The sequence below is a fragment of the Rhinolophus hipposideros genome, assembly GCF_964194185.1.
Source record: "Rhinolophus hipposideros genome assembly, chromosome: 6".
In the NCBI taxonomy this organism is placed as follows: Eukaryota; Metazoa; Chordata; class Mammalia; order Chiroptera; family Rhinolophidae; genus Rhinolophus; species Rhinolophus hipposideros.
The window spans coordinates 72,822,300-72,844,509 of record NC_138052.1 but is presented as its reverse complement, the minus strand read 5'-3'; the positions used below and the strand labels follow the sequence as shown (position 1 = coordinate 72,844,509).

The 22,210-nt window shown below is 41.8% G+C and overlaps 2 protein-coding genes across 41 annotated transcripts in view; one reads left to right on the top strand and one right to left on the bottom strand.

Moving 5' to 3' along the window:
- Positions 1-14,691, top strand: part of RAPH1 (Ras association (RalGDS/AF-6) and pleckstrin homology domains 1) — an 84,649-nt gene extending 69,958 nt beyond the window's left edge. For all 4 annotated transcript variants that reach the window (XM_081050823.1, XM_081050822.1, XM_081050820.1 and 1 more), the window contains 4 exons: positions 1,263-1,361; positions 2,383-2,503; positions 3,092-3,234; positions 5,770-14,691. In XM_081050823.1, the coding sequence (XP_080906949.1) occupies positions 1,263-1,361; positions 2,383-2,503; positions 3,092-3,234; positions 5,770-7,761 (2,355 nt within the window). In that variant the 3' untranslated portion in view covers positions 7,762-14,691. The remainder of the gene's footprint in view (positions 1-1,262; positions 1,362-2,382; positions 2,504-3,091; positions 3,235-5,769) is intronic.
- Positions 14,310-22,210, bottom strand: part of ABI2 (abl interactor 2) — a 95,059-nt gene continuing 87,158 nt past the window's right edge. For 30 of the 37 annotated variants that reach the window (XM_081050830.1, XM_081050839.1, XM_081050827.1 and 27 more), the window contains one exon: positions 14,310-19,153. In XM_081050830.1, coding sequence (XP_080906956.1) covers positions 18,978-19,153 — 176 coding nt within the window. In that variant the 3' untranslated portion in view covers positions 14,310-18,977. The remainder of the gene's footprint in view (positions 19,154-22,210) is intronic. The other 7 variants (XM_081050853.1, XM_081050854.1, XM_081050852.1 and 4 more) reach the window with 1 other exon arrangement.

Here is a 22,210-nt window from a genome sequence, read left to right as displayed (position 1 = left end):
ACAGAAAAAAATACATATTCCACTACCTGTCCTCCTTTGCTCTTTCAAGATTGCTATGGTGGTTTTTGTATAATGTGATTTAATGAGGACAAGGGATTATATTCCAAGAGCAGGATATGGAGCCTATGTTGTTAGGAGAGAAAACTGTTAGGTATTGTTTTGCTAACCTTTTATTGTTTAAAACTGACCTAACTTTCAACAACTAAATTGGTATTGGTATTAAATGTTTTATCATAGGAGCTGAGCTCTGTAAAGTCTTATGTGTAGAATAGAATAAATAAATGAATTATATTTCTTTCATTGTAGGCCAGAGATTGGTAATTTTAACAAAGCAGATACATAATTTATTGGTGGCCATCTATTTCTGCTGCATTGATAACTTACTCAAGTTGCTTATTTTATTGTTTTCATGGGTTTCTACAGCAAATGAATGTGGTTAGAGAATTTTTAAAGCCTCTTATAATTGAACATCAATTTAAATATTTCTTCAGGTAAAATGTAGCCATTTTCACCCCAAAATAACTGAAAAGAGAAGTAGTAATTAATAATCATTAAATCCAGAACCAAGTGTGATTTAGGGTTTTTCTAGCCTAGTGGTTCCACTAGTGGCCCAGCAGAGTTAAAATACTTTGTTCTAGCACTTGGATTTTGCAGTCAAGGTCAAGTTGGTCATCTTCTATCCAGTCCTCAACCGAAAACTCCATTGGGTTGTGAAAACTAAATCTGACGGTGCCGTCGAAAAGCTGCTGGTTCCCTGGAAGGCACGTGCTGCGGGTGGGCAGAGGGGCCTGCAGAGCCGTCCTGCGCTGTGCCCTGTGCTTCATGCACCGCTCGGTGTTCACTTGCAGAGAAGCACTGGGAGCTTTCCCAGAGATGCTCTCATTGGGAGTCTTCTGAACCCATGATTTCAGTGGGTTCAAAGTGACATTGCACATTCTTTTTCCTTTTCATAGTCTTACAGATTAAGAATTCTACTGACTCTGTTACCCTTAATGGGCTTTTTTCTTTGAGATATGGAAGGGTTCCTGGGGATTTCCCAGGATATGAAGGTATTTTTTAGCGTGGATATCTTGACTTAAAATTTAACCAAGTTTCTTTCGTCCAAATATTTGTAGGCCATTTTATTTGGCCTAATGGCCATATAAGAGGTATAAATTATTTGGCCGTTACTCTGATGGCCCATAACTTGTCAGGATATGTTTAAGCATTATAGAGTTTTTCTTTAGTTCTCCTGGTGACTTAGTTGGACTTTAATGTTGCAGCACCCACAGATTCAGAAGAAATCTCAGTACATCAAATACCTTTGTTGTGATGACGTGAGGACCCTGCACCAGTGGGTTAATGGTATTCGTATTGCAAAGGTAGGTTTTCTTTTGGTTTCATGACAAAATAATGATATATTTAGTGATTGTCACGATTGTTATTTTGGTTGTTTTATGATTTTGCCAATGTCTGCTTTTCTCAGACCTAAGGTTTTATGTTTTAAATGTCTTTTCTTCTTTGGCGATTGGCGTAAACTTAACAGTTGGTATCTATGGAATAATACTGCCAGTAAAAGATTATGTAGCATCAAAATGATTTATTTTGGCTTTGGAGCATACATTACATGATTCTTATATGGCAGAGTTTATCCTAAGCAAGAGAAATTTTTTGAAAATCAAATTGCCTTGGGGTGGGGGAAGGGATGAATGGGCGGAACACAGGATATTTAAGGCAGTAAAAACATTCATACTCACTGTGATACTATAATGATGGGTACATACATTGTATGTTTGTCCAAACCCATAGGATGTATAAGACCAAGACTGAATCTAAGATAAACTATGGACTTTGAGTTATTATGATATGTTGATGCAGGCTCATTGAATAATAAATGTACCATTCGGGGGGGTGTGCATAATACGGGAGGCCGTGCATGTTTCGGGCCCTGGGAGTGTCTGGGAAATCTGTACCTTCCTCTCAGTTTTGCTGTGAACCTAAAACTGCTCTAAAAAAAAGCAAGTCTTAAAAAAAATCTTTTAAAGGACAGCTTGGAGATGATTATACATAATAGTTGAAGGAGTATTTATGCCTATTATGTAACTGAAAATAAAATTTACTGTAGCTGTAAAATCAAAGTTGCTTTAGGAATAATTGGAAAACATCTTTATAATAATAAACATAATCAGAATCAAGTGTAAATTCTTGCTGCCTTCATAAAAATGAGGAAAAATAAGGAGATTATAATTTACTGGTATTAAAAGAACTTTTGAAGTGTCACAAGTATTAATTTTAATACAAACTATGAATCAGTAAACAGAAATGTATCCCCCTTTCCTACCTCATCCATCTGTGTCGTGTCCTGTAAAGCTCAGATGTCATCATTTACTGCCTTCTGTTTAGTACGGGAAGCAGCTCTACATGAATTATCAAGAAGCCTTGAAGAGGACAGAGTCAGCTTATGATTGGACTTCCTTATCCAGCTCCAGCATTAAATCAGGATCCAGTTCTTCCAGCATCCCAGGTATTTGGAAATGCCCAAAGCACTGTTTACCACCAATATGAAGGTATCTCTATAGAGTGGTAGTAGATCTGGTTATTTCAGCTCGATTCTTAAAAAACCAGAGCCACACCTAATTTCAAAATTAAGTAAGTATATATACTTCTGTTTTACTGTTAGGGGACAGTATCTCAGGCAATCTAATACCACTTCTCACAGAGTGATTAAATCTTTATTAAAAGATTGATTCTCAGTGTGTTGAAGATATTGGGGAAAAAGTCACTCTATTGATGGTTCATTAGTTTTCTTATTTGCTAGGAGTTCTTCCAAGATAGATTGTCAGAATACCAATAATGTTATATGAACCTTTTATTGTTACCAGTTTTTCATGGTAAACCATTTTAAAAGAATCAAGATTCTCTATTAGCCCTAAGGTAAGGGAAGTTTTCTAGTGGGAAATATGGGCTATGTTTATATGAAATGAGTAAAAATCACTTGTTGTTATTCTGCATAGCACCTGGTCTTATGTAAAAAACCTATCTGAACATACATATTCATACTGTCAGAATACTAACTTATATAATCCTGTTTTTGAAAATTTATTCTAAACAGAGTCTCAGTCAAATCACTCTAATCAGTCTGATAGTGGAGTATCTGACACTCAGCCTGCAGGCCACATGCGCTCCCAAAGCATTGTGAGCTCCATCTTCTCCGAAGCCTGGAAACGAGGCACTCAGTTGGAAGAGTCCAGCAAGGTAACATATTCGTGTTAATTTATATAGAGGAGTCTGTGGTGTACATGGGCTTAGCTTGGTGCTCTTTTATTCCTTTATTAGGAATATTTCTTGGCTCTATTTCAGTATTCTTTGACTTCTCTTCATAAATGAGTTTTTGTGAATGGGCTCTAATGACCTAAGATATCAAAACAAACAAAACCCCCAGCAGTTGAACTCCTTTTCAGTGGCTCAGATTTTTAAGAAATAATGATTTTCTCCTTTCCACCCTTAATCAGTGTAGATGGGGCAACACCATTGAGTGCCAGTGCCCTAATTTTGTTCCAGAGAAGCTTCTAATGCTTGATTATTTATTCAGACTCATTCCTTTATCTTCTTTTCTTTTATGCTTTTTGGTATTTCTCTGCACATTAATGAATTTTCTCAAATTATAGTATATATGGAAGGCTAAATTCAAATTAATCCCCTTAAAATTTTGGATCCCTTAGCCTTGCATAGTACCTTGTTCAGTGAAACTGAAAGATGGGTATAATTATTGCAAGACTATTTAGAATAAGAGAGGTTCCTTAGCCCAGTTGAAAGACACCGTTATCAGTTGCCTCTGAAGTTCTGTGGGTGAGGGTGTGTCCTAGCTGCATTCACACTCTCCACGGGCAAGAACTCACACCCTCACTGATGAACCAGCGGCACACCTGCCTCACCATTTTGTTTTACCCCGTAGTTATTTTGATTTTTTTGTTCTTTTGGTCTGAATCACTTATGCAAGTACATTCACCAATGAGAATTAAGTGGATATTTTCCCTTAATTTATTCCTTTATTTGCAGGTGTAGTTGATTAACTGGCCCTTGGGAGGGTGGAGAAGGTATTAGTAACCCAGTGTGGGGTCTCTTAGAAAAAAATATTTGAAAATTGGTTCTAGTGACCTAAATTCTCAAACCACTGACAGTTTAACTCTCTTACCAGAAACTGAAACTTTAAGAAATAATTCTCTCCCTCCCAGCACTTAATCAATTTGGATGGAGCAGCCCTGTCTGGTGCTAATAACTCTTACATACAAGTGTGTAGTAGAGAAGCAGGTTTACACAATTGAGACATCTGAAAGAAAGTCTTTACTAAATTTTTAATGGTGTTACCCACGTGCTTTTTAAGTGAAAGGCCAAGGAAAACCAAAGTCCAAATGCTCTGTAGTTAAACAGGCTCGTCTGTCAGAGCAGTTTCAGAAAGAGCATGAACCCTGCCATGCAACAGTGACCATGTGTTTGAATCTTGATCCCTGTGTGTTCCTTCTGTTACCTCAGTCTCAGGTGCCAAATGAGAAGGTCTACACCCCAGCAGCAGCCAAGACAGGGTCAAGGTCAGGGGTTGTTCTGTGGAAACACATTAACCTAGTGACGCCTGTAACCAGTCTTGCAGACTAATGCTTTTACTTTGATGTGCAGTTTTTAAAGAAACATGTGACTGTCCTGATAAGCATTAGAATTCAGCCCCGTAATGGGCCTTCTCATCCACTAACCTAAGCATTCTCCATGCTAATTAGATGTCATTCATAACTGGAAACAAATGGTTTATCCTGGATCCTCATAGGATGTTCAAAGAACGCAAAAGATGCACTCAAAGTTATTAAACCAAGGGTCCTTGCTTTGTTCTTTTCAAAAGTACTTGAACCTCGTTCATGCATGAGTAGCTCCATGAAATAAATGACCAGATGTGGTAATTTGGGCAATGCCAGGAGGTGCCCAGTTGGGTCGTTGTTGGCAAACTCTGGCTCCCATTTCTCCATACATTTCCTTTACTCTAGCCTTCCAGAGTTTCCTCTCATTTTCTTCTGGCTTTTTCTGTATATTGTTATGATCTTTTGCTGTAATGTTTATGAAGCATTTCTTTGTGTATTTTCCAGTAAAACAAATGTAAAGAATGCCCCCTCTTTACCTGCATTGCTGGACTTCTGTGCATGTTGGATGCAAGTGTCTCACACAAACACGAGTGTGTGTGTCAAGCTCACTCATTCCCCTGTGACTGTGCACGCCTGCTGAGCATTCTCATCCTCGCACGCGTCAGCTTACTGTTTGTTACAGTGTCACAAAGCCACCCTCCTCCCTTGTCCCGGGGAGGCCTCCACCAGCACTGCTGAACCCGGCTGTGGCAGCTGCCTCGTGAGGCTGCAGTCATGGGCCGACGGCTGATCTGAAGGCCTCGCGTCTCCCTTGAGAGAGTCCCGCTGGGGTCCAGGGCTCAGCGGCCTTCCCACGGAGGCTGCCATCCATCGCGCACAGCCCACAGCCCCGCAAACAGCTCGTGCAGCAGAACATCGGTCCTCCCTTGTTTGGCAGTCTAGCTAGTGGAGAATATGGGGGGTAAATGAATTTTCTCTGTACCCTTGCTCCCCAGGGAGTCAGATTTTAGCCTTCCTGACATTGTCCATCTTTATGGTCACCAACTGCTGCATTTTTTCATGCATGTCTCGGAGTCCTTGCGTTTTAGTTTTACCCAACCAAAGCTTACCTCTAACTGTTTTGTTGTGTTTTCTCTCCCACCCCACTCTTTATTTCTTTTAGGCCAGAATGGAGTCTGTGAATCGCCCCTACACTTCACTTATGCCCCCTTTATCCCCACAACCTAAACTAGCCACCCCCTACACTGCCTCGCAGCCCTCCCCGCCCCTCCCGCCGCCGCCCCCGCCCCCTCCCCCTCCCCCCCCACCGCCCCCACCCCCCCCTCCTCCTCTGCCCAGCCAGTCCGCACCTTCTGGGGGCTCAGCAGCTACCATGTTTGTCAAGTACAGCACAATCACCAGGCTGCAAAGCGCTGCTCAGCATTCAGGGCCCCTGTTTAAGCCTCCACCGCCCTCAGCCATGCAGCCTCTGCCCTCGACCTCACAGGCGGTAAAGCCTCAGATCCTGGTGCCCCCCAATGGAGTGGTGCCCCCGCCCCCGCCCCCTCCCCCGCCCCCCACCCCGGGCTCCGCCATGGCCCAGCTGAAACCGGCCCCTTGCGCCCAGTCCCTTCCCCAGTTCAGCCCCCCCCCTCCTCCACTGAAGCCGCATCACCTCCCGCAGGCGGCTCCTCCGGCGCCGGCACCGCCCCCACCTCCCCCCGGGCCTGCGCCCGTCCCACCCCAGGCCCCCCCCAAACCTCTTGTGACCATGCCACCAACCGGCACCAAGACTGTGCCACCCGTTGTGACACAAGCTGTGCCACCTGCACCGACTCCTCCAGTCCCCCCAGCAAAAAAGCAGCCAGTGTTTCCCGTTTCTCATATTCCGCCGTCTCCTGCTGCTCCCGGCCCGGTCCCCCCGCCCACGTTACCCAAGCATCAGGGCTTCGCTGTGAAGCCACCGCCCTCCCCGCTGTCCCCGGTGCCCTCCGTGGTGAAGCAGATCGCCAGCCAGTTCCCGCCCCCTCCCACCGCTCCTCCGGCCGAGTCGCAGCCCTTAAAGCCGGTCTCAGCAACTGGAGCCCCCCAGTCACCCCCTGCTGTGAAAGCAAAACCCAAGTGGCAGCCGAGCGCCATCCCTGTCCCTTCTCCGGAGTTCCCGCCCCCTCCGCCTGAGAGCAGCCTGGTGTTTCCTCCTCCCCCGCCGCCCCCACCGCCCCCACCGGCCCCGGCCGCACCGCCGCCGCCAGCTACCCCCACAGCTGCTCCCGCCCCCGACAAAAGTGGGTCTCCAGGCAAGAAGACCAGTAAGACGTCCAGCCCCGGAGCAAAGAAACCGCCCCCGACCCCCCAGCGGAACTCCAGCATGAAGGCCGGCGCCGAGCACGAGCCTAAGCGGCCCTCGGTGGACAGTCTCGTCAGCAAGTTCGCTTCGCCAGCGGAGCCCTCGGGGTCTCCCAGCAAAGAGACCCCACCACCTGCGGCGCCCCCCAAACCGGGAAAACTCAATCTTTCTGGAGTTCACCTTCCCGGAGTTCTCCAGGGGGGTGTGGCGGCAAAACCCACTCTCCCGAGTGGGCGCGCCAGGGACGCCTCGCTGGTGGAATTTCCCTCCCCGCCGTCGGACTCGGACTTCCCGCCGCCTCCGCCTGAGACCGAGCTGCCTCCGCCGCCTGCAGAGATCCCGGCTGCCTTCTCGGGAAGCGCCTCCCCGAAAGTGGCGGTGGTCAGCCCGCAGCCACAGCCCTGGTCCAAATCGTCCGTCAAGAAGGCGCCTCCGCCCACACGACCCAAACGGAACGACAGCACCCGCCTCACGCAAGCGGAGGTCTCCGAGCAGCCGGCCACGGCCACAGTTGTGCCACAAGTGCCCACCTCGCCCAAGTCCAGCCTTAGTGTCCAGCCTGGCTTCCTGGCTGACCTCAACAGGACACTGCAGCGCAAGTCCATCACCCGGCACGGCTCGCTCTCCTCTGCCCGCGTGTCCAGAGCAGAACCCACAGCCACCATGGATGACATGGCATTGCCCCCGCCACCCCCCGAACTGCTTTCTGACCAACAGAAAGCCGCTTATGGAGGCAGTCACATATCAGGCTATGCGACACTGCGGCGGGGACCTCCTCCCGCCCCCCCCAAGAGAGACCAGAGCACCAAGCTCTCCCGAGACTGGTAGTTGCCGCAGCACTTGTCGTGGTATCTGTAATCACTTCTGCAATCAGCTCGCCTGATCCTCTGTGGATTCAGGCGCTCAGAGCCTCCTGGTGTGATGTTCTTCAGGTAGTGTCCAGCTACGTGTGTGTGTACGTACGTGTGCGTGGACGTGCATAGCTACACGTAAGGTAGTTGTATATATGTATACGTGTGTGTATGTATATATATAGCTGAGAGTGATTCTATTTATTCCTTTTCTCCTAATCTGAAAATGGGTGTTGTGTGTTTTGGGTGGAAGAGGCATGGAAGCGGTGTGTGTCCTATCCCTCGTGGTTTCCCTTCTCTGTCGTGTGGATTGGACCAAAACAACTTGTGCTGACTTATCGGGAAGGTATTTTACAAGTGTCCACGTGAGGCCATCTGTGCGTTTATTTTATACTAAGGGGGGATGTACAAGGTGCTGCACCTCAGTTTGGGAAGACGACCAGAATGTTGGTTTATCTGTGGGCTTTGGGTGTGTTTTTTACCAAGTTGGCTGAAGTTAGAACTGCTTGACACTTTACTGTACCTAAAGGGGCACTTGAAATCAGGAAAACCTCTCCACTGCATAGAACGGGTAAACAGTTCAGTATGGGAAACTCCCACACACTGTCCACGTGGTTGTGCACAGGAGGGAAATACCTGGCGGAGCATTCTAGTCGTAGTACTGCAGCAGTGGCCCGCCCGATCTGGGACGTGCTGTCACTGGTGAGCTCGTCGCCTACAACATGTGGCTAATTTAGTATTAGAATCCTGGGGAGTTCTTGGTGAATGCTGGAATCCTTTCATTCATGGGCTTTGTGAAGCTGTAGTAAGCTTGGCTTCATGATCCTTGCTTTGACTTATTGTAAGAGAATACCTGACACAATACCCTGGAATGCTTTCCCAGTATGTCTGTGTCACCAGTTATCTTCTTATACTATATGCTTTTAGGTAGATGTTGATATTAGGTATCTCTAGACAATTGCTGTATCAAATATACCCATCCTGTGTCCAATACGGTGCATCATTATGAAATGTTTTTTGTGTGTATTGCTTTCTAGGAGGATGGGATGAGTAGAAAAGAGAACAAAAGTGGCCCCTGGACTGTAACATGTGATACGAAGAATTCCTTTGTATCACATAAGTACGGAAAAGAATAAATGAACTTTTGGTACAGGAGCGTGCTAGGGCCCTTGCCTGTTGGAGCCTGGTTTTGTTGCGATCTGTCCAGGTTACCAGGTGTTTAGGTGGTAGTGCAGCCCAAGTACAGGAAGTGACAGGACATACTGTGCAGCGTGCAATTCGGCGTAACATGAGATCATTGCTCTAATGACACTATAATTATGCTTCACACTATACTTCATACGCTTTTTTTTCCCTGTGAATTTTCCTTGGTATTTGAGAGAAATGTGATAAATTGACTGTTAGTATTAAAATGCAATCTCAGAGTTGCTCTTAAAATAAAAGCTAGCCACCCCAGCAATGGTAAATGAGCACATCTCATGACGAAAGTCTGCCTGTCATGACTAAGATTACCAGGGCAAACTATGAAAATCTTAGACACTGTCCCCCAGAGGAAAAGGGATGCTGGGCAGTGGGGCAGACAGGAAATAATTCTCAAAGGAGTGAAGGTTGTACTTTGTACACAGGCACCCATACAACCCGCTCTCCGAGAAAGTATATCATACAGAGTAAGTGGCACCTCTCCACCGTCACATCTCTGCGACATTGTTCAGTATATTTATGTGGTTATAGAGCAATAAGAATGTATACCTTTGTGCAATTTTTAAAGCCCTGCTTCTTTAAAAAGATACCCTTTGGATATTTTCAACTGTTCAGTTTTGTAGGCTTGGTGTTATGCTTATGAAGTGACCTTGAACATCTGCATTAACTTCAGCGTGAACAGCGATCGGGTGACATTTGGGTCGATTGCCAAGCTCCACTGTGACTTATGAGTGATCTACCCTAGCCTCAGCCTGCAGTTTTATATTCTAAGAATCACCCTTCTCAGTGGGTAAAGAGTTATTGAGAATATGAATCCAATGATATATTTGTCACTGGGGTTTTTGTGGTGGTGGTGGTCTCTTTTTACATGAAGGTGGACAACTTTAGTAACGTTCCTTTAATCATCCATCACCCATGCTTCGAGTTCTAAGATACAGCCTTTTGTTTTTTTCAGTGTGGGCTTTCTTGGAACTTCTTGTCCGTCCTGGTGAGCCATCCTGGACTGATGCTTTTGGTGTATTATTTTCCTGAAAGAGCAAGTTATCCTTTAGAACAGTAGGGACATCAAGAAGAGAGCTGGGTCAGAGGAGGCACTGCCTGCCAATTTTTCCCCAATCCAGTGGCTTGTCTGACAGTAGGTTGTTTCTTTTTACATTTTCTCCAAAGATGGAAAAGGCTATTAATCAACTTTTTTCGTTATGTGAATCAAAAAAACCAAATACTTTAGATAATATTCTAGTGTTTTATTCCCTAGTGGGTTTTTTTTAATTGGACTTTTGTTGGGATGTAGTTTTGTGGGGTTTTGTTGTTTGAGACTACTCTGTAATTTTTGTAACTGGTCCTTTTCTCTGGTGTGTTACGGTAAACACCTCCTGCCGGATGACACTACACTGTGCCTTCTTTCACTGCCTTCTGCTCAGCAGCTCTAACCCAGCATAGCTTCTTCAGGTCACAGAAAATCTGGACAGTTGACTTGGCTGTACTGAAAAATGAACAGCAGGCCCCTTGCGATTGGGGGCAGTGCCGACAAGGGCCTCTTAGAGCTAGGAACCGGTTCCTAAACGGCACCCTGAACTTTTACCAGATAATTTCAAAATTGGATCACCCTCTCCTTCAAATTTTGGTAGCGAATGAAGGTCAGCAACAACTTACATCAGGTTCACTGGTACTAATATAAATATTAGACTATTTATTGAAATTTGATCAGTTTGGTTTTTACTGCCCAAATAAATACATTTTCTTTCCTTAGCTACTATAATTCTCACCTGGGAAAAGTAACTTTTCTTAAGGTTTTTACAGATACCAACTTAACTGTAAATTGGATTTTTAAGATATCTGAGACTTTTTAAAATGAGAAAGATTGCTGGCTCTTAAAAGCTATAGGAAATGCTTTTTAGCAGAAACTTTCAAATAAAGTACTATAGACATGGCGTTTCACAGTCCCCTGAAATCAAGGTGCTCCTGGCCAGTGATGGCATATTCTGTTCAGGGCTGTGAACTAGCTTGGAAGTCCCCTCTCTCTGTTAGATTACTTGCCACTGAAAACAATGCTGAGTTTATCGAGAAAGTTAAACAAAATTGGGAGATCGTGAATAATAATTCCAGTAGATTGACAACTCTGAGATCAAGGAAAATAGGAGCCGAGCATCCAATTAGAGTTCAGAAGCTGCATTCTGGGAGAAAACAGCTGACACTAAGTGTGGGTCAAGGATGAAAAGTTATAAATTAGACTGAAAAAAAATTTCGATGATGTGGATAGGTTTGTCTTGACTATCAGGCCACCAACAGAACCTTTTTCACCTTTTTTCCTCAGCTAAAAGCCATTTTAGTTTACAAACACAAGGTGATTTTAAACAAATAAAAAGCGTTTTCCAAATTTTATACATTACCAAACTTTTTCATATACCTTCAGAACTAACAAATTATATAATGTAATCTGATGTAATCTCACAGATTTTGTTCAGTTTAGACCAACTAAACCTGTATGACTGCATAATTACAGGTGCAATGACTTGCTTTAAATGAAATAGGTGTAATAATTTGGATTTACATACACTTGAGAGGATGCTATCTATAAAAATCACATTAGGTTGCATGTACCTTTTGGCACTTTGAGTTTTGTTTTATATACTTTATATCATTTGTATAAAGCAGGACATCCCTTATCCTGTAGGAATATGTGACAACGCACCAGGTTGATATTTGCTCCATAGAGAGATGCAAGTGGAGCAGGATTAAATATCCCACTATCTCTTAAAATTTATTTTCGTTTAAAAATTCAATAGAACACTATTACTACACCTTTACCACTCTATCCTTCAAACTAAACAAGTGCTCTGTTGTGCCCTTAGAAGGTCTATATGTTAAAGAAACCTTCAATTTAGCTGTACAATAAACTTGCTAAATAAAAATAAGTAAAACACTAGAATTGATAAACACTTGAAGGAAAAAATCTCCAGTTGGCTTGCTCTTTGCTCATTGAAGTGAAAAAAATTTAGAAAATATCTGCTATAATCCCCAGTGCCTTGAACTCTTTGGAGGAATAGCGTGAAAAAAAATTTTTTTTTTAAATCCAGCAAGCAAACTTTGAGGTGCTAATGAAAGAAAAAGGAGTGTTTCTAGTTTACACAGAAATAGAAAAAGTGACTATCTTACAAGAGATGGCTTCATCTCCCTTAACGGGGACTGGCTGCTTTCTACCAAAGACACTGAGAGAAGAGTCGAGTCGGGGAGGGTGAATACTACGTATTTCAGATGGCAAAGTTCAGACATGGGCTGATCACGGTGGATGGCTGTTAACACCAAGCTCGTAATGGGTGAAGCCTCATCCTCTTCGTAGGCAGAACATGTTCGCAGCACTTAAAGGGAAAAAAGTCCTTGCATTTTTGGAACTGTCTATTGTTTGTTAAATTTATTGTATCCTAATACCAAAAACTGCCATTTTCCATGATTCCTGCCCCTATATTATTTCCTCTATTTGTAAATAATCTCACCTAGAAAATAAGCATTAACTGGAATGTTTCAAATGATTTTGCTTAATTTTATCATCAGCCATTAGTGAACTCCTTTTATAGAAATGTACATTTAAAATAAAATATCTTTAGCTTGTTCTAAATGTTGTAAAAAAAAAAAACTGTTTACTGTTTTAAAGGAAAATTGCACATTATATTTAACTGGGATTGCTCCCTCTCCACATTTCTTTAAAAAAAATTGAGTCAAGGCTCACAGTGCATCTATGCTGTGGGAGCATTGCTATAAATAAGTAAATAGATAGATACAATGTAGTAATATACTTTTTTAAAGCATGAAAAAGAAGGCAAAAGGAACTGCATTATCAAGTACCTGATAGAAGACATTATTCAAACGATTATGCACAGCTTGGTAAAGACGAAGTTACAATTTTTCTTTCAGCTTTGTTGCTGTTATTTTCTTCTTAAATGTACGCTCTCATTTCATTATGTGCCTTGCTCCCTGATTGTGCAAACCTATATATATAGATATATGAGAGAGAGAGATTCAGTACTACTGACGTGTTTTTGTTCTACTGCTGGATTAAGTTATTTCCCAAGTTACTCTTGCCGGTTCCTGTCAGTGACCTGTTGTAATGGCTTAGGACAGTAGTCATACAGTCAGTGTAAATTTGTTTTTCAGTTACCTGTTTTCATTATTGTCAGCTTACCCAATCCTTAATAAAAAGAATACATAGATTTCAATTAAACATGGGGACTTTACTTGACTGGTCGTGGATCGACACCATTGAGAACCTGGTTTTGCTATTTATGTTGGGGTACCCAACAATAGGCTGTGCAATGAGAATAAATTGTGAAGGTAAACAAACTACAATTTGATGTGTTCAATCGGTTTAACCTTTAAGTAAAGACTATACCAACAAACTAGGGAGCTTTGGTTATTAAATATATTAGCAATTAAGTGGTAACTTTGTAAAGCTGTTATTCTTTAAGCAAAGTACAGCTAGGTAGAAACTAGCACAAAAGGGATCCTTTTTGTTCAAAGCCTTGGTATCACAATTGTGTTGCACTGCTATGTCAAGGTGTGTATAAAATGTGTATTCTAATATACTTACAAATCACTTTTTTACCATTTACCAAAACTAGGGCAAAAAAAAATAGGAACTCTCCTTTTTATACTAAAAGAAATCTATTTGGGCGAAGCAATCAGAAAAGTTCAGGTTCACTTACACAAGTAGGGATAGAAAAGTTAATTTGTAACAGCTGTCTTGAAAAAACTTCAGAGATGAAAACTGTTTTAAGCCTCAACATTTTAAATATTTGAAGTTTTTAAGCTTGCTACAGGGGGCGTAAGGGTGGCTCAGTTGGTAAGAGCGCGAGCTCTGGGTGAGCTCTGGGCAACAGGGTGCAGGTTCGATTCCCACATGGGCCAGCGAGCTGCGCCCTCTCCAACTGGAATGAAGTCAGTGACCTACTGCCCAGCTCCCTGGTGGCCAGATGGCTCAGTTGGTTGGAGCTCGGGCTCTCAAAGTTGCCGCTTCGACTCCCGCAAGGGATGGTGGGCTGCACCCCCTGCAACTAACAGCTGCAACTGGAGCTGAGCTGCACCCTCCACAACCAAGATTGAAAGGACAACAAGTTGACTTGGAAAAGTCCCCGAAGTACACACTGTTCCCCAATGAAGTCCTGTTCCCCTTCCCCAATAACATCTTTAAAAAAAAGAAAAAAAGACTTGCTACAAAGGAGTGCCCTGGTTTAAAACAACAGGGAAGAATCCTCCAACACAAACTTACATACTGGTAACCTTAGAAAGAAAAGAGGTTACTTACATAAATATATTTACAAGACACTTAGATATACTTTGTGGGATTTTATTTAGGTCAAGTTAGTACACAGCAACAATTCCAAGTACAATTTTAAAATTAAAAAGTGAATGCTCCTCCCCCGCTCATGGAGGTGGTTAATGGCACACACAAGAAACATCACTGGCAACAGACAGCTCCCTCAGGTTTTCCTGCATGGATTTTTCCTAAACTCAACACCAGTCCTCGCCCTCTGGGAGCTAAAAGTACAACTGGCCAGATCACAAATTGTTTACATTCTTTTTTTGTAAACCACTTTGTTGTTAAGAAAAAAGATGCATGGACACAAAAACTGCTTTTCATAGAATTCTGGTTGCAAAAGGCGGTTCCATTTTACTGTGAAAATAAGCTTTTTGTTTTTTGGGGTTTTTTTTTTACAAAAAAATCTCAAGATATTGAGCAAGGATCACTTATACACACAGCTAGGCCCTGTCATTTCATTTGTCAGTTTTTTTTTAAAGAATTATGAGATTCTCAATAAGAAATGGGAATGAAGATGAGAATATAGTAAACATAAGGTCATGAGCTCAGTGCCTCTGTTTAACATAACTGTTTTATAAGGCTCTCCCAGATAAGGCTGTTTGCTGTGCTCCTGCCAGTGCTTAAATATTTTTGCTGCATACACCTAATAGAAAAGACCATTTGCACTGAGTGTAGTTTTAGAATTAAAATGAAGCTTTTTCACTAATTAGGGTTGTACTTAGTACACGCATTTAAACAAGTTTGAATACTTGATGGTGTTTATCGAACCATAGCATATCTTTTCAAGTATCTTCCTGAAGACATCAAGTAGACTCTTAATTTTCAAAGAAACATACACCACATTCAATTAAGACAGTTGTAGAGTACTCGAGCAGCACTGAATCAGGAACTTTACTGTTATTAACTAGCTGTTATCTGAACTGAAACATCTAATCTCATCAGTAAAATGAGACTAAATAAAATCTAGCTCTACAATTCTATGATTCCAAGTAAATCGTGTGAGAAATTATCACCTTAACACCAATCAGGAGTTCCTGGCCAAAGTTCTGAAGTGATTCAGATCCATTCTTTTCAAAAACCTGGCAGTCACCTGCCAACTCCTCCATCAAATCCTTTTCAAAGGGAAAGGTGGCCTTAAAAAGAGAACAGTTCCTAATGCAGAAAGGTCACCTGCTAAAAGAAAATGAACACAAAAGGATGAAAAGACAAACAAAAAAACCAGCAAACTACCATCATTTTGATGCCTCCAAACAGAAAAATCTTAAGTAATCATCTTAACATAGACTGCTAAGGAACACAACTCCGTTACGGACATCACCGGAAAGATGCCCAGAACAGTCTCTCTAGCTGGGGAATAAGCAGAAGTGGGAGGGGAGGGGAGGGGAGACTCCAATGTCTCACTGGTGACTCAGGAACCAGCAACGCACAGGCCCTTGCCAACCCTGAGGTGCCCCTAAAGGAGACAGCAAGTGGCAAAAGATGGAAAATACTGAGAAGACATCTTACAAGATTCATATTTATTTCAAACACAGCAGACTGAATCTCTCAGGTCTAGATTTTGACACATTAACACTTTTTGTTTCAGATTTATTGCCTTAGCCATAAGGTCAACAAGTGTATTTTCATCCACATTTCCATGGCCTTTCAAACAGTTCTTTCTACCAAAAACTGTTTTAAAAAAAGGAACAACTCTTCACTTTTTTTTTTTTTAATGGAAAAAGGGAGTGAACACCACATCAATAAGAAACATTTCAGGAGGGGAAAATCCCCTCTCATAAGGTTCTCTCTGTCCTGATAACACGGTCACTCACTGGTCAGCAGATTTTGGACTTGGATCATCTTTGCCACATTTTATGTAGCATGTAATATTTCTACATTCATCTGGAATTCCTACTGCCAACTGTCTTGTCTCGTAGTTTATAAAAAGAAAAACGGGGAAAACAGATGATAAAACGTGAAATACTACCCTCAGACTATTAATAGCATGCAATCTATGAAATATTACATACATTAAAAGTCTCCAATTACTGTAGGCCTGGCCCATCATTATTACATAGTATCCTTCCAACACAATATATAGAATTCAAAACTACAAAAATTTAAAATATGCAGAAAATCCAACAGGTATTGTTTTTAAAAAGAAGTCACATTCACATTAGTACTAAATGAATAGAAAACATCAGTGGACCCATGGACCCCCTGCTGCAGGCCTTCACCAATGTCTTCTGCACCCCCTCCTAGCAGGGGTCCACCAGGCAAGCCAGCCGCCACCAACTCTCGTTACAGTTATCTTGTCTGCTTCTGTAGGTGTGAGCTATGGGGACTGTTTGTTGGACTTCAAAATACCCTCTGCCTTATTAAATCCACTAAGCTTTCTCAAAAAGCTACTGAAATAACTGGAATATCTAATTTCAAAACAGTTTTCCTAGTTACAAACCAACACTAAGAAAAGTTTAACCAAGTATGGTCTAGATTGGGTCTGTAATGAAGCTGAAGGCTCAGAGGTCAGCCAGGCCCTTTACTTTGAAGGAAAATGGAATAAATGATGTCGAGCTAACCTAAAAAAAAGCATGAAGTGGAATGTAGACTGAAGGCAAGTGAATGGCAACTAAATTCAAAGTGTTGGAGAGAGCTAAAAGCAAAATAGCTGACTTGCAGTATGTGGGCGGAAACCCTGCAACGCTAAAACAAGCATAAAAAAGGTAAGGAAACTATCTGAGTTTCAGTTAAATGATGAAGTTTTGTGCTCAGATAACAGGTTCACAAGTGGAATGTTAACTTCTGCCTACACCATCTGAACTCCCTCACACACTAATATGCATGTTCATTTTTCAAGTTCCTCTATCCGCACTATCTCACATTCAAGGCCTACATGTGAAACACTGTTGACCCTTGAACAACAGAGGTTAAGGGCACTGACTCCCATGCAATTGAAAACCCACCGATAACTGTTGATTCCCCAAAACTTAACTACAGTCAGCCCTCAGTGTCTGTGAGGGACCCCCCCCTTGGATACCAAAATCCTCAAAGACACTCAAGTCCCTTTTAGGAAATAGTGTAAAACAATACACACAGTTGCTCCTCCACGTCTGTGGGTTCGCAACTGCAGCTCGAAAATGCTATTTTTGATCTGTATCTGCATGAATCTACAAATGCAAAACCTATTAAAAAACAATCCACGCATGAGTAGACCTGGGCAGTTCAAACCTGTGCTGTCCAAGGTTTGCTATTGCTTCTCCCCTTTGACCCAGCACAGGGACGTTACCTGGCAAAGCTCTCTTCTGGCCAAGTCACCCCGCGACGCTTTGGGCCCGACCATGATGAGCTAGTCCATCACCACAGTATCTACCCGCTGAGCAGCAAGCCCTCCTGGCTTTTTAAAATTATTATACTGATTGCAGAAGACAAGCGATGATTAAAAGCCATCTGCCTTACAAACTTCACTGAATTTGAAGCTATAATTAGGCAGATAAATCAATACTTTATTCTCTCAAAATTATGTCAGTTTTTATCTGCGTAACTGGCCTTCCCACTATTCTCAGTCGGAGATATAAGGTTCAAATTCTTACCAAGGGCAGCTACTTCAGAAGCCAACCACAAAATCAGGAGAGTATTTATGTTTTGTGGAGTTAAGTGAGTAAACAACTCAACAGCAGCTAACACTGGCCATTAGTAACATTCCGAGAGCACAGTAGCAAGCCTTTTATTCCCTGCAACTATCAAGAAACTTGAAAACTGCTATTTTCAAAAAAGAATAATATTTTTCTAAATAGTGAAAGAAGCTAAGAAATAGTTGGTCTGACTTCCAAGATCCTCTTCCTCAAAATAGTGCCTAAGGCACGATTTTAGGATGCCTACTGAGCAGAGCGTCTCTACAGTTCAATCTCCAGAACCTTAGGAACCTTCCCGTCTAGCTTTATGCGCCTTCAGCGTGTGCGCCGGGCTACGGCACCCCACACCTGTGACGCACTGGCCATCAGCGGCAATGCAGTCTCACGCAGCAGCAGCACATTACAATCAAACTAGCAATTGTCAAACACCCTCAGGATGTTTGGAGACTCATTTCATCACTCTCATCATCTACAAACAGAAACATGAAGGGGTGCAAGTCAGTTCAGCATTAACTCTGGTGCACTCAAGTGCTGAGAGAATGCAGAATTTACAGTGTTAAAGAGGAAATGAGCCATCTGAAACTATAAAAATGGTTAAGTATGGTATTTAAATATGGGTTCCCTCCTCCTCACACGAGGTCGGCCACAAGGCTAACCCCTAGCACAGGCCCTGAAGAACATCCAATGCCACAGACTGCAGGAGGAGAAATCCCACGGGTGTACAGTATTCCTGAGAAAGATCCCAGATTTTGTTCTGAATCGGTCTTAACCTGATTTGTTTTACACAGTTATGCTGTTATACCTGTGACATGTTCAGAAATGGTTATTTTATTTCAATCCAGATAGCTCAGCATAGTACAAATGATGGCAGAAAGATCCAATTGTTCACACTCAGCTTGCTTTTTTGTTTGTTTTAATACTGGGGGATAAACCAAAAAAAAAAAAAAAAACATAAGTAGTTTTTATCATTTGTATCCTTCATTCATTTCACTGGAGGGGAATCCCAGGGCCTTTTGATAATCTGGGAAGACCTGACTATTCCTGTGAGGGAAACAGCCATGCTGAGCTTTACTCAGAGTAATGCATGATAGATTCCACGTAATTCCCGGGAAAGAGCCCAGTCACTCCATTCATAACTCCCTCATACCAACCATCGTCGTTCTTCTTGATGACATAAATAATGGCTCCTTCCTGAAAGGACAGCTCATCTTCCTTGTCTTTTGTATAATCATAAATTGCCACAACTGCAGGGAAAAAATGGGATGTGAAAGAGAGTAACATTCTTAGAAAGACAGAACCAAATAAATATCCATCCTTTCCCAATTTCTGCAGCACTTCAAATACAGTGACTTTCTAAACACAGAACCCCCCCAATTTTTTTCTAATATTCAGTCCTATACAATGGAATCCTATCCTTTTTCAAATTAGGTTCAAAACAATATAAATGGCAAAAAATCAGTCAAATTACCGTTCAACAACAGCCTATGGGAAAATACCTCACTGAAAAGAGATACATAGTCCCATATTGGGAAAGATGACTATTTCTTCAGTTGAGCTTGTTTCGTTGAAGCACCATATTGTGTAAAAACACATGTTTTTAAACATTAGAATTATACTAGTGCTTTAGATACACTCTGACAGGTGAGAAAATGAGACACTAAAGGCATAGAGGAGTTACGTCTCCTTCCTTCCTCACTTTCTGGAGCCCATGCCAATCCATTGAGCAGGACAGTGGCTGCATCCCCACAGGTTGTATGTGTGAATGATGGGAGTCCCTATACATATTCTTTCAAAACGCATGTTGCATTATGCCCCCGATTTAACATACCCACAGTCACAGACTGATGAGAACCAAGATGCCTGTAAGCTCTACGATTTTCACTGCTTAAATAACTTGGGACCTGGAGCCTTTCAATGACATCTGGGACAAGCTCTGGTTCCTAAGTATTACACCTACTTCAACAGTTCAGTTAAACTGGATACCCTAAAACTTGCTCCAATCCACATGAAGATTTATTTTTTATTAAAAGATCCTCTGTATCTTTTTTATATCACTCAGAATTCACGCAATAACAGTCTCCATCTATCCATCACTCTGAGAAGCAAGCATACACTGACTTTGTTACCATTTCTCATGCAACCTTAATCATCCCATAAATAAGCAACAAACTGCAACAGGAATTTCTGAAATACTGCAACTTGCCCCAGTTAATTTGTATATCTGGCTTGCTTTAATAAAATTAAATGGCTTTCTTAAACTCTGAATATTTGCCATTATAGTGATCTATTCAGGATGGCAGAAAATACTTTAGAGGGGCCTATAAGAGTTTAGTGTTTATTTCTCAAAATATAACCAAAGCCCTAAATAATTAAATATATAATAAAATGACATACAAGTTTAACTATAAATGTAAGAGAAAACAAGATACGTTTTAACTATTTCTAGTTAATCTAATATTTTTAGGTTTCTTTTTTAGTTGATAACATTCTTGGTGCTTACAGAGATGCAAACCTGGTGAAAAGTAGCTCAGAAAAGAATATCCCCCGAGTCCTGTTGCTCTTGCCTCCTAAATCTCCCCAGTCCAACACTTGTCCATCATCACCATCACTGCCCTAGACAGTGGGGCAGTCTTTCCACTGGAACATACACAATGCTCGGGGGTACCTGAGGATTTTCTGAGCAGCGTGAGTGACAGATGATTTGGGGGAGACTCATAGTCTCAGCTTTTATAAATACTATTCCCCAAACGGATCTGCTTGAGATACCTTCAGTAAGGCATCAGTCATAAAAGTCCTCATTTCCTCTTTATCCTTCTCCTACTTAACAAAAATATAATGGTGCACTCAGTGTCTTAAAATACAAAACACTTTTGGGTGCTAAAACAACAATTCACAATGCTGGGGTGGTATTAGGAAAGAGAATTACTCCAGTAACCCAATCTTTTTGCAAGTTAGGTGGCTCCATTTCTTTGCTTTTTAACAAAAAGACTTCAATGGAGTTATCAGCTGACATCATAAAACATTTTTAAAGATAGAACATCATTTGACTTTTGGAAAGTAATTCTGAAGGAGTTAAAACAATTGAGTGACAGGCCATGGAAAATACTTCCATTTGTATCTACTTATTAATGTGAAGGTTTTAGCATCACTGCTTTAGTTGAGGCCCTCATCTCTTCCTTAGAAAGGCATCCAACCTGGTCTTTCCAACTCCTATTTTCCTTTCTAATGTACTCTACACTATTATCAGGTAATTTTTTAAAAAGTTAAGATATAAGTACATGGGAACTTATCAACCTGCTTAAAAATTGCCGTAATTTTTTCATCATGTTTTCAAAAAATAAAAACAAAACAGACCTTCCATCGCTAATTACAACTCACTTCCCTTCCTGCACTCACACCCCAGCCACTCTCTCCCTACAACCCACCCCTGTCCTCCTGCACATGGCACTACTTACAATGCCCGAGACAGCCATGCCATTTCCCTCAGAGAAGTCTCTGCCTGGATGGCCCTTCCCACCTCTCTTCTCTGCCTAAGAAACTCCTACTTATCATTCAAGGCACATAACAAATGCCTTGTCCTCTGAGAAGCTTTCTGGAGTCCCCAGATAGAATTAATGGCACTATTCATTTTTTTGACAATCAGCATGGAGTATCCATGCTGATTTTTAGAGATACAAAGATGAACAAGACAAGAAACTCATAGTCTTGTGAGGACAGAAAAGTTATCTGATAAATTACCATACACTGTGCATACTTCTTCCAAGAAGTTATGTCATCGAGCTGGAAGCACACAAGAACAGATGGCTTGATGGAAGGAATATAAAATAGGCTCTGACTAATAAGCTGAAGTTGGAAGAAGCAGGAAGAATTTAATGCTAGCAAACTGTACAGCCAAGACTCAGTCAATCCCAGGTCTGCCAGAGCTCAGGCTTAGGACAACAGTTAAGAGTGGGCTCTGGAGTTGTACCACCTGGTTCAAATCCTCGCTCTACCACTTACTGGATTATAGAACATACTTAACTTTCCTAAGCTGCTTTTTACTCAACTGTACAATGGGAAATATAATAGGGCTAATACCTCAAAGCACTATTATACTAAAAGAGGCAATGCACATATAAAACATAACCCAGGGCATTGTATATGGTAAACATTCTATACGAATGTTAGCGTCTTTTATTATCATTAATAACCATTATGATGTACTATCTTTTTTATACCACTAACATTTTCTGTTAGGTTTGTTAACATTGTAAGTTGTTTTTGAATCTCATTTCCTAGTTTGCAAACGGGGAGACTAATTG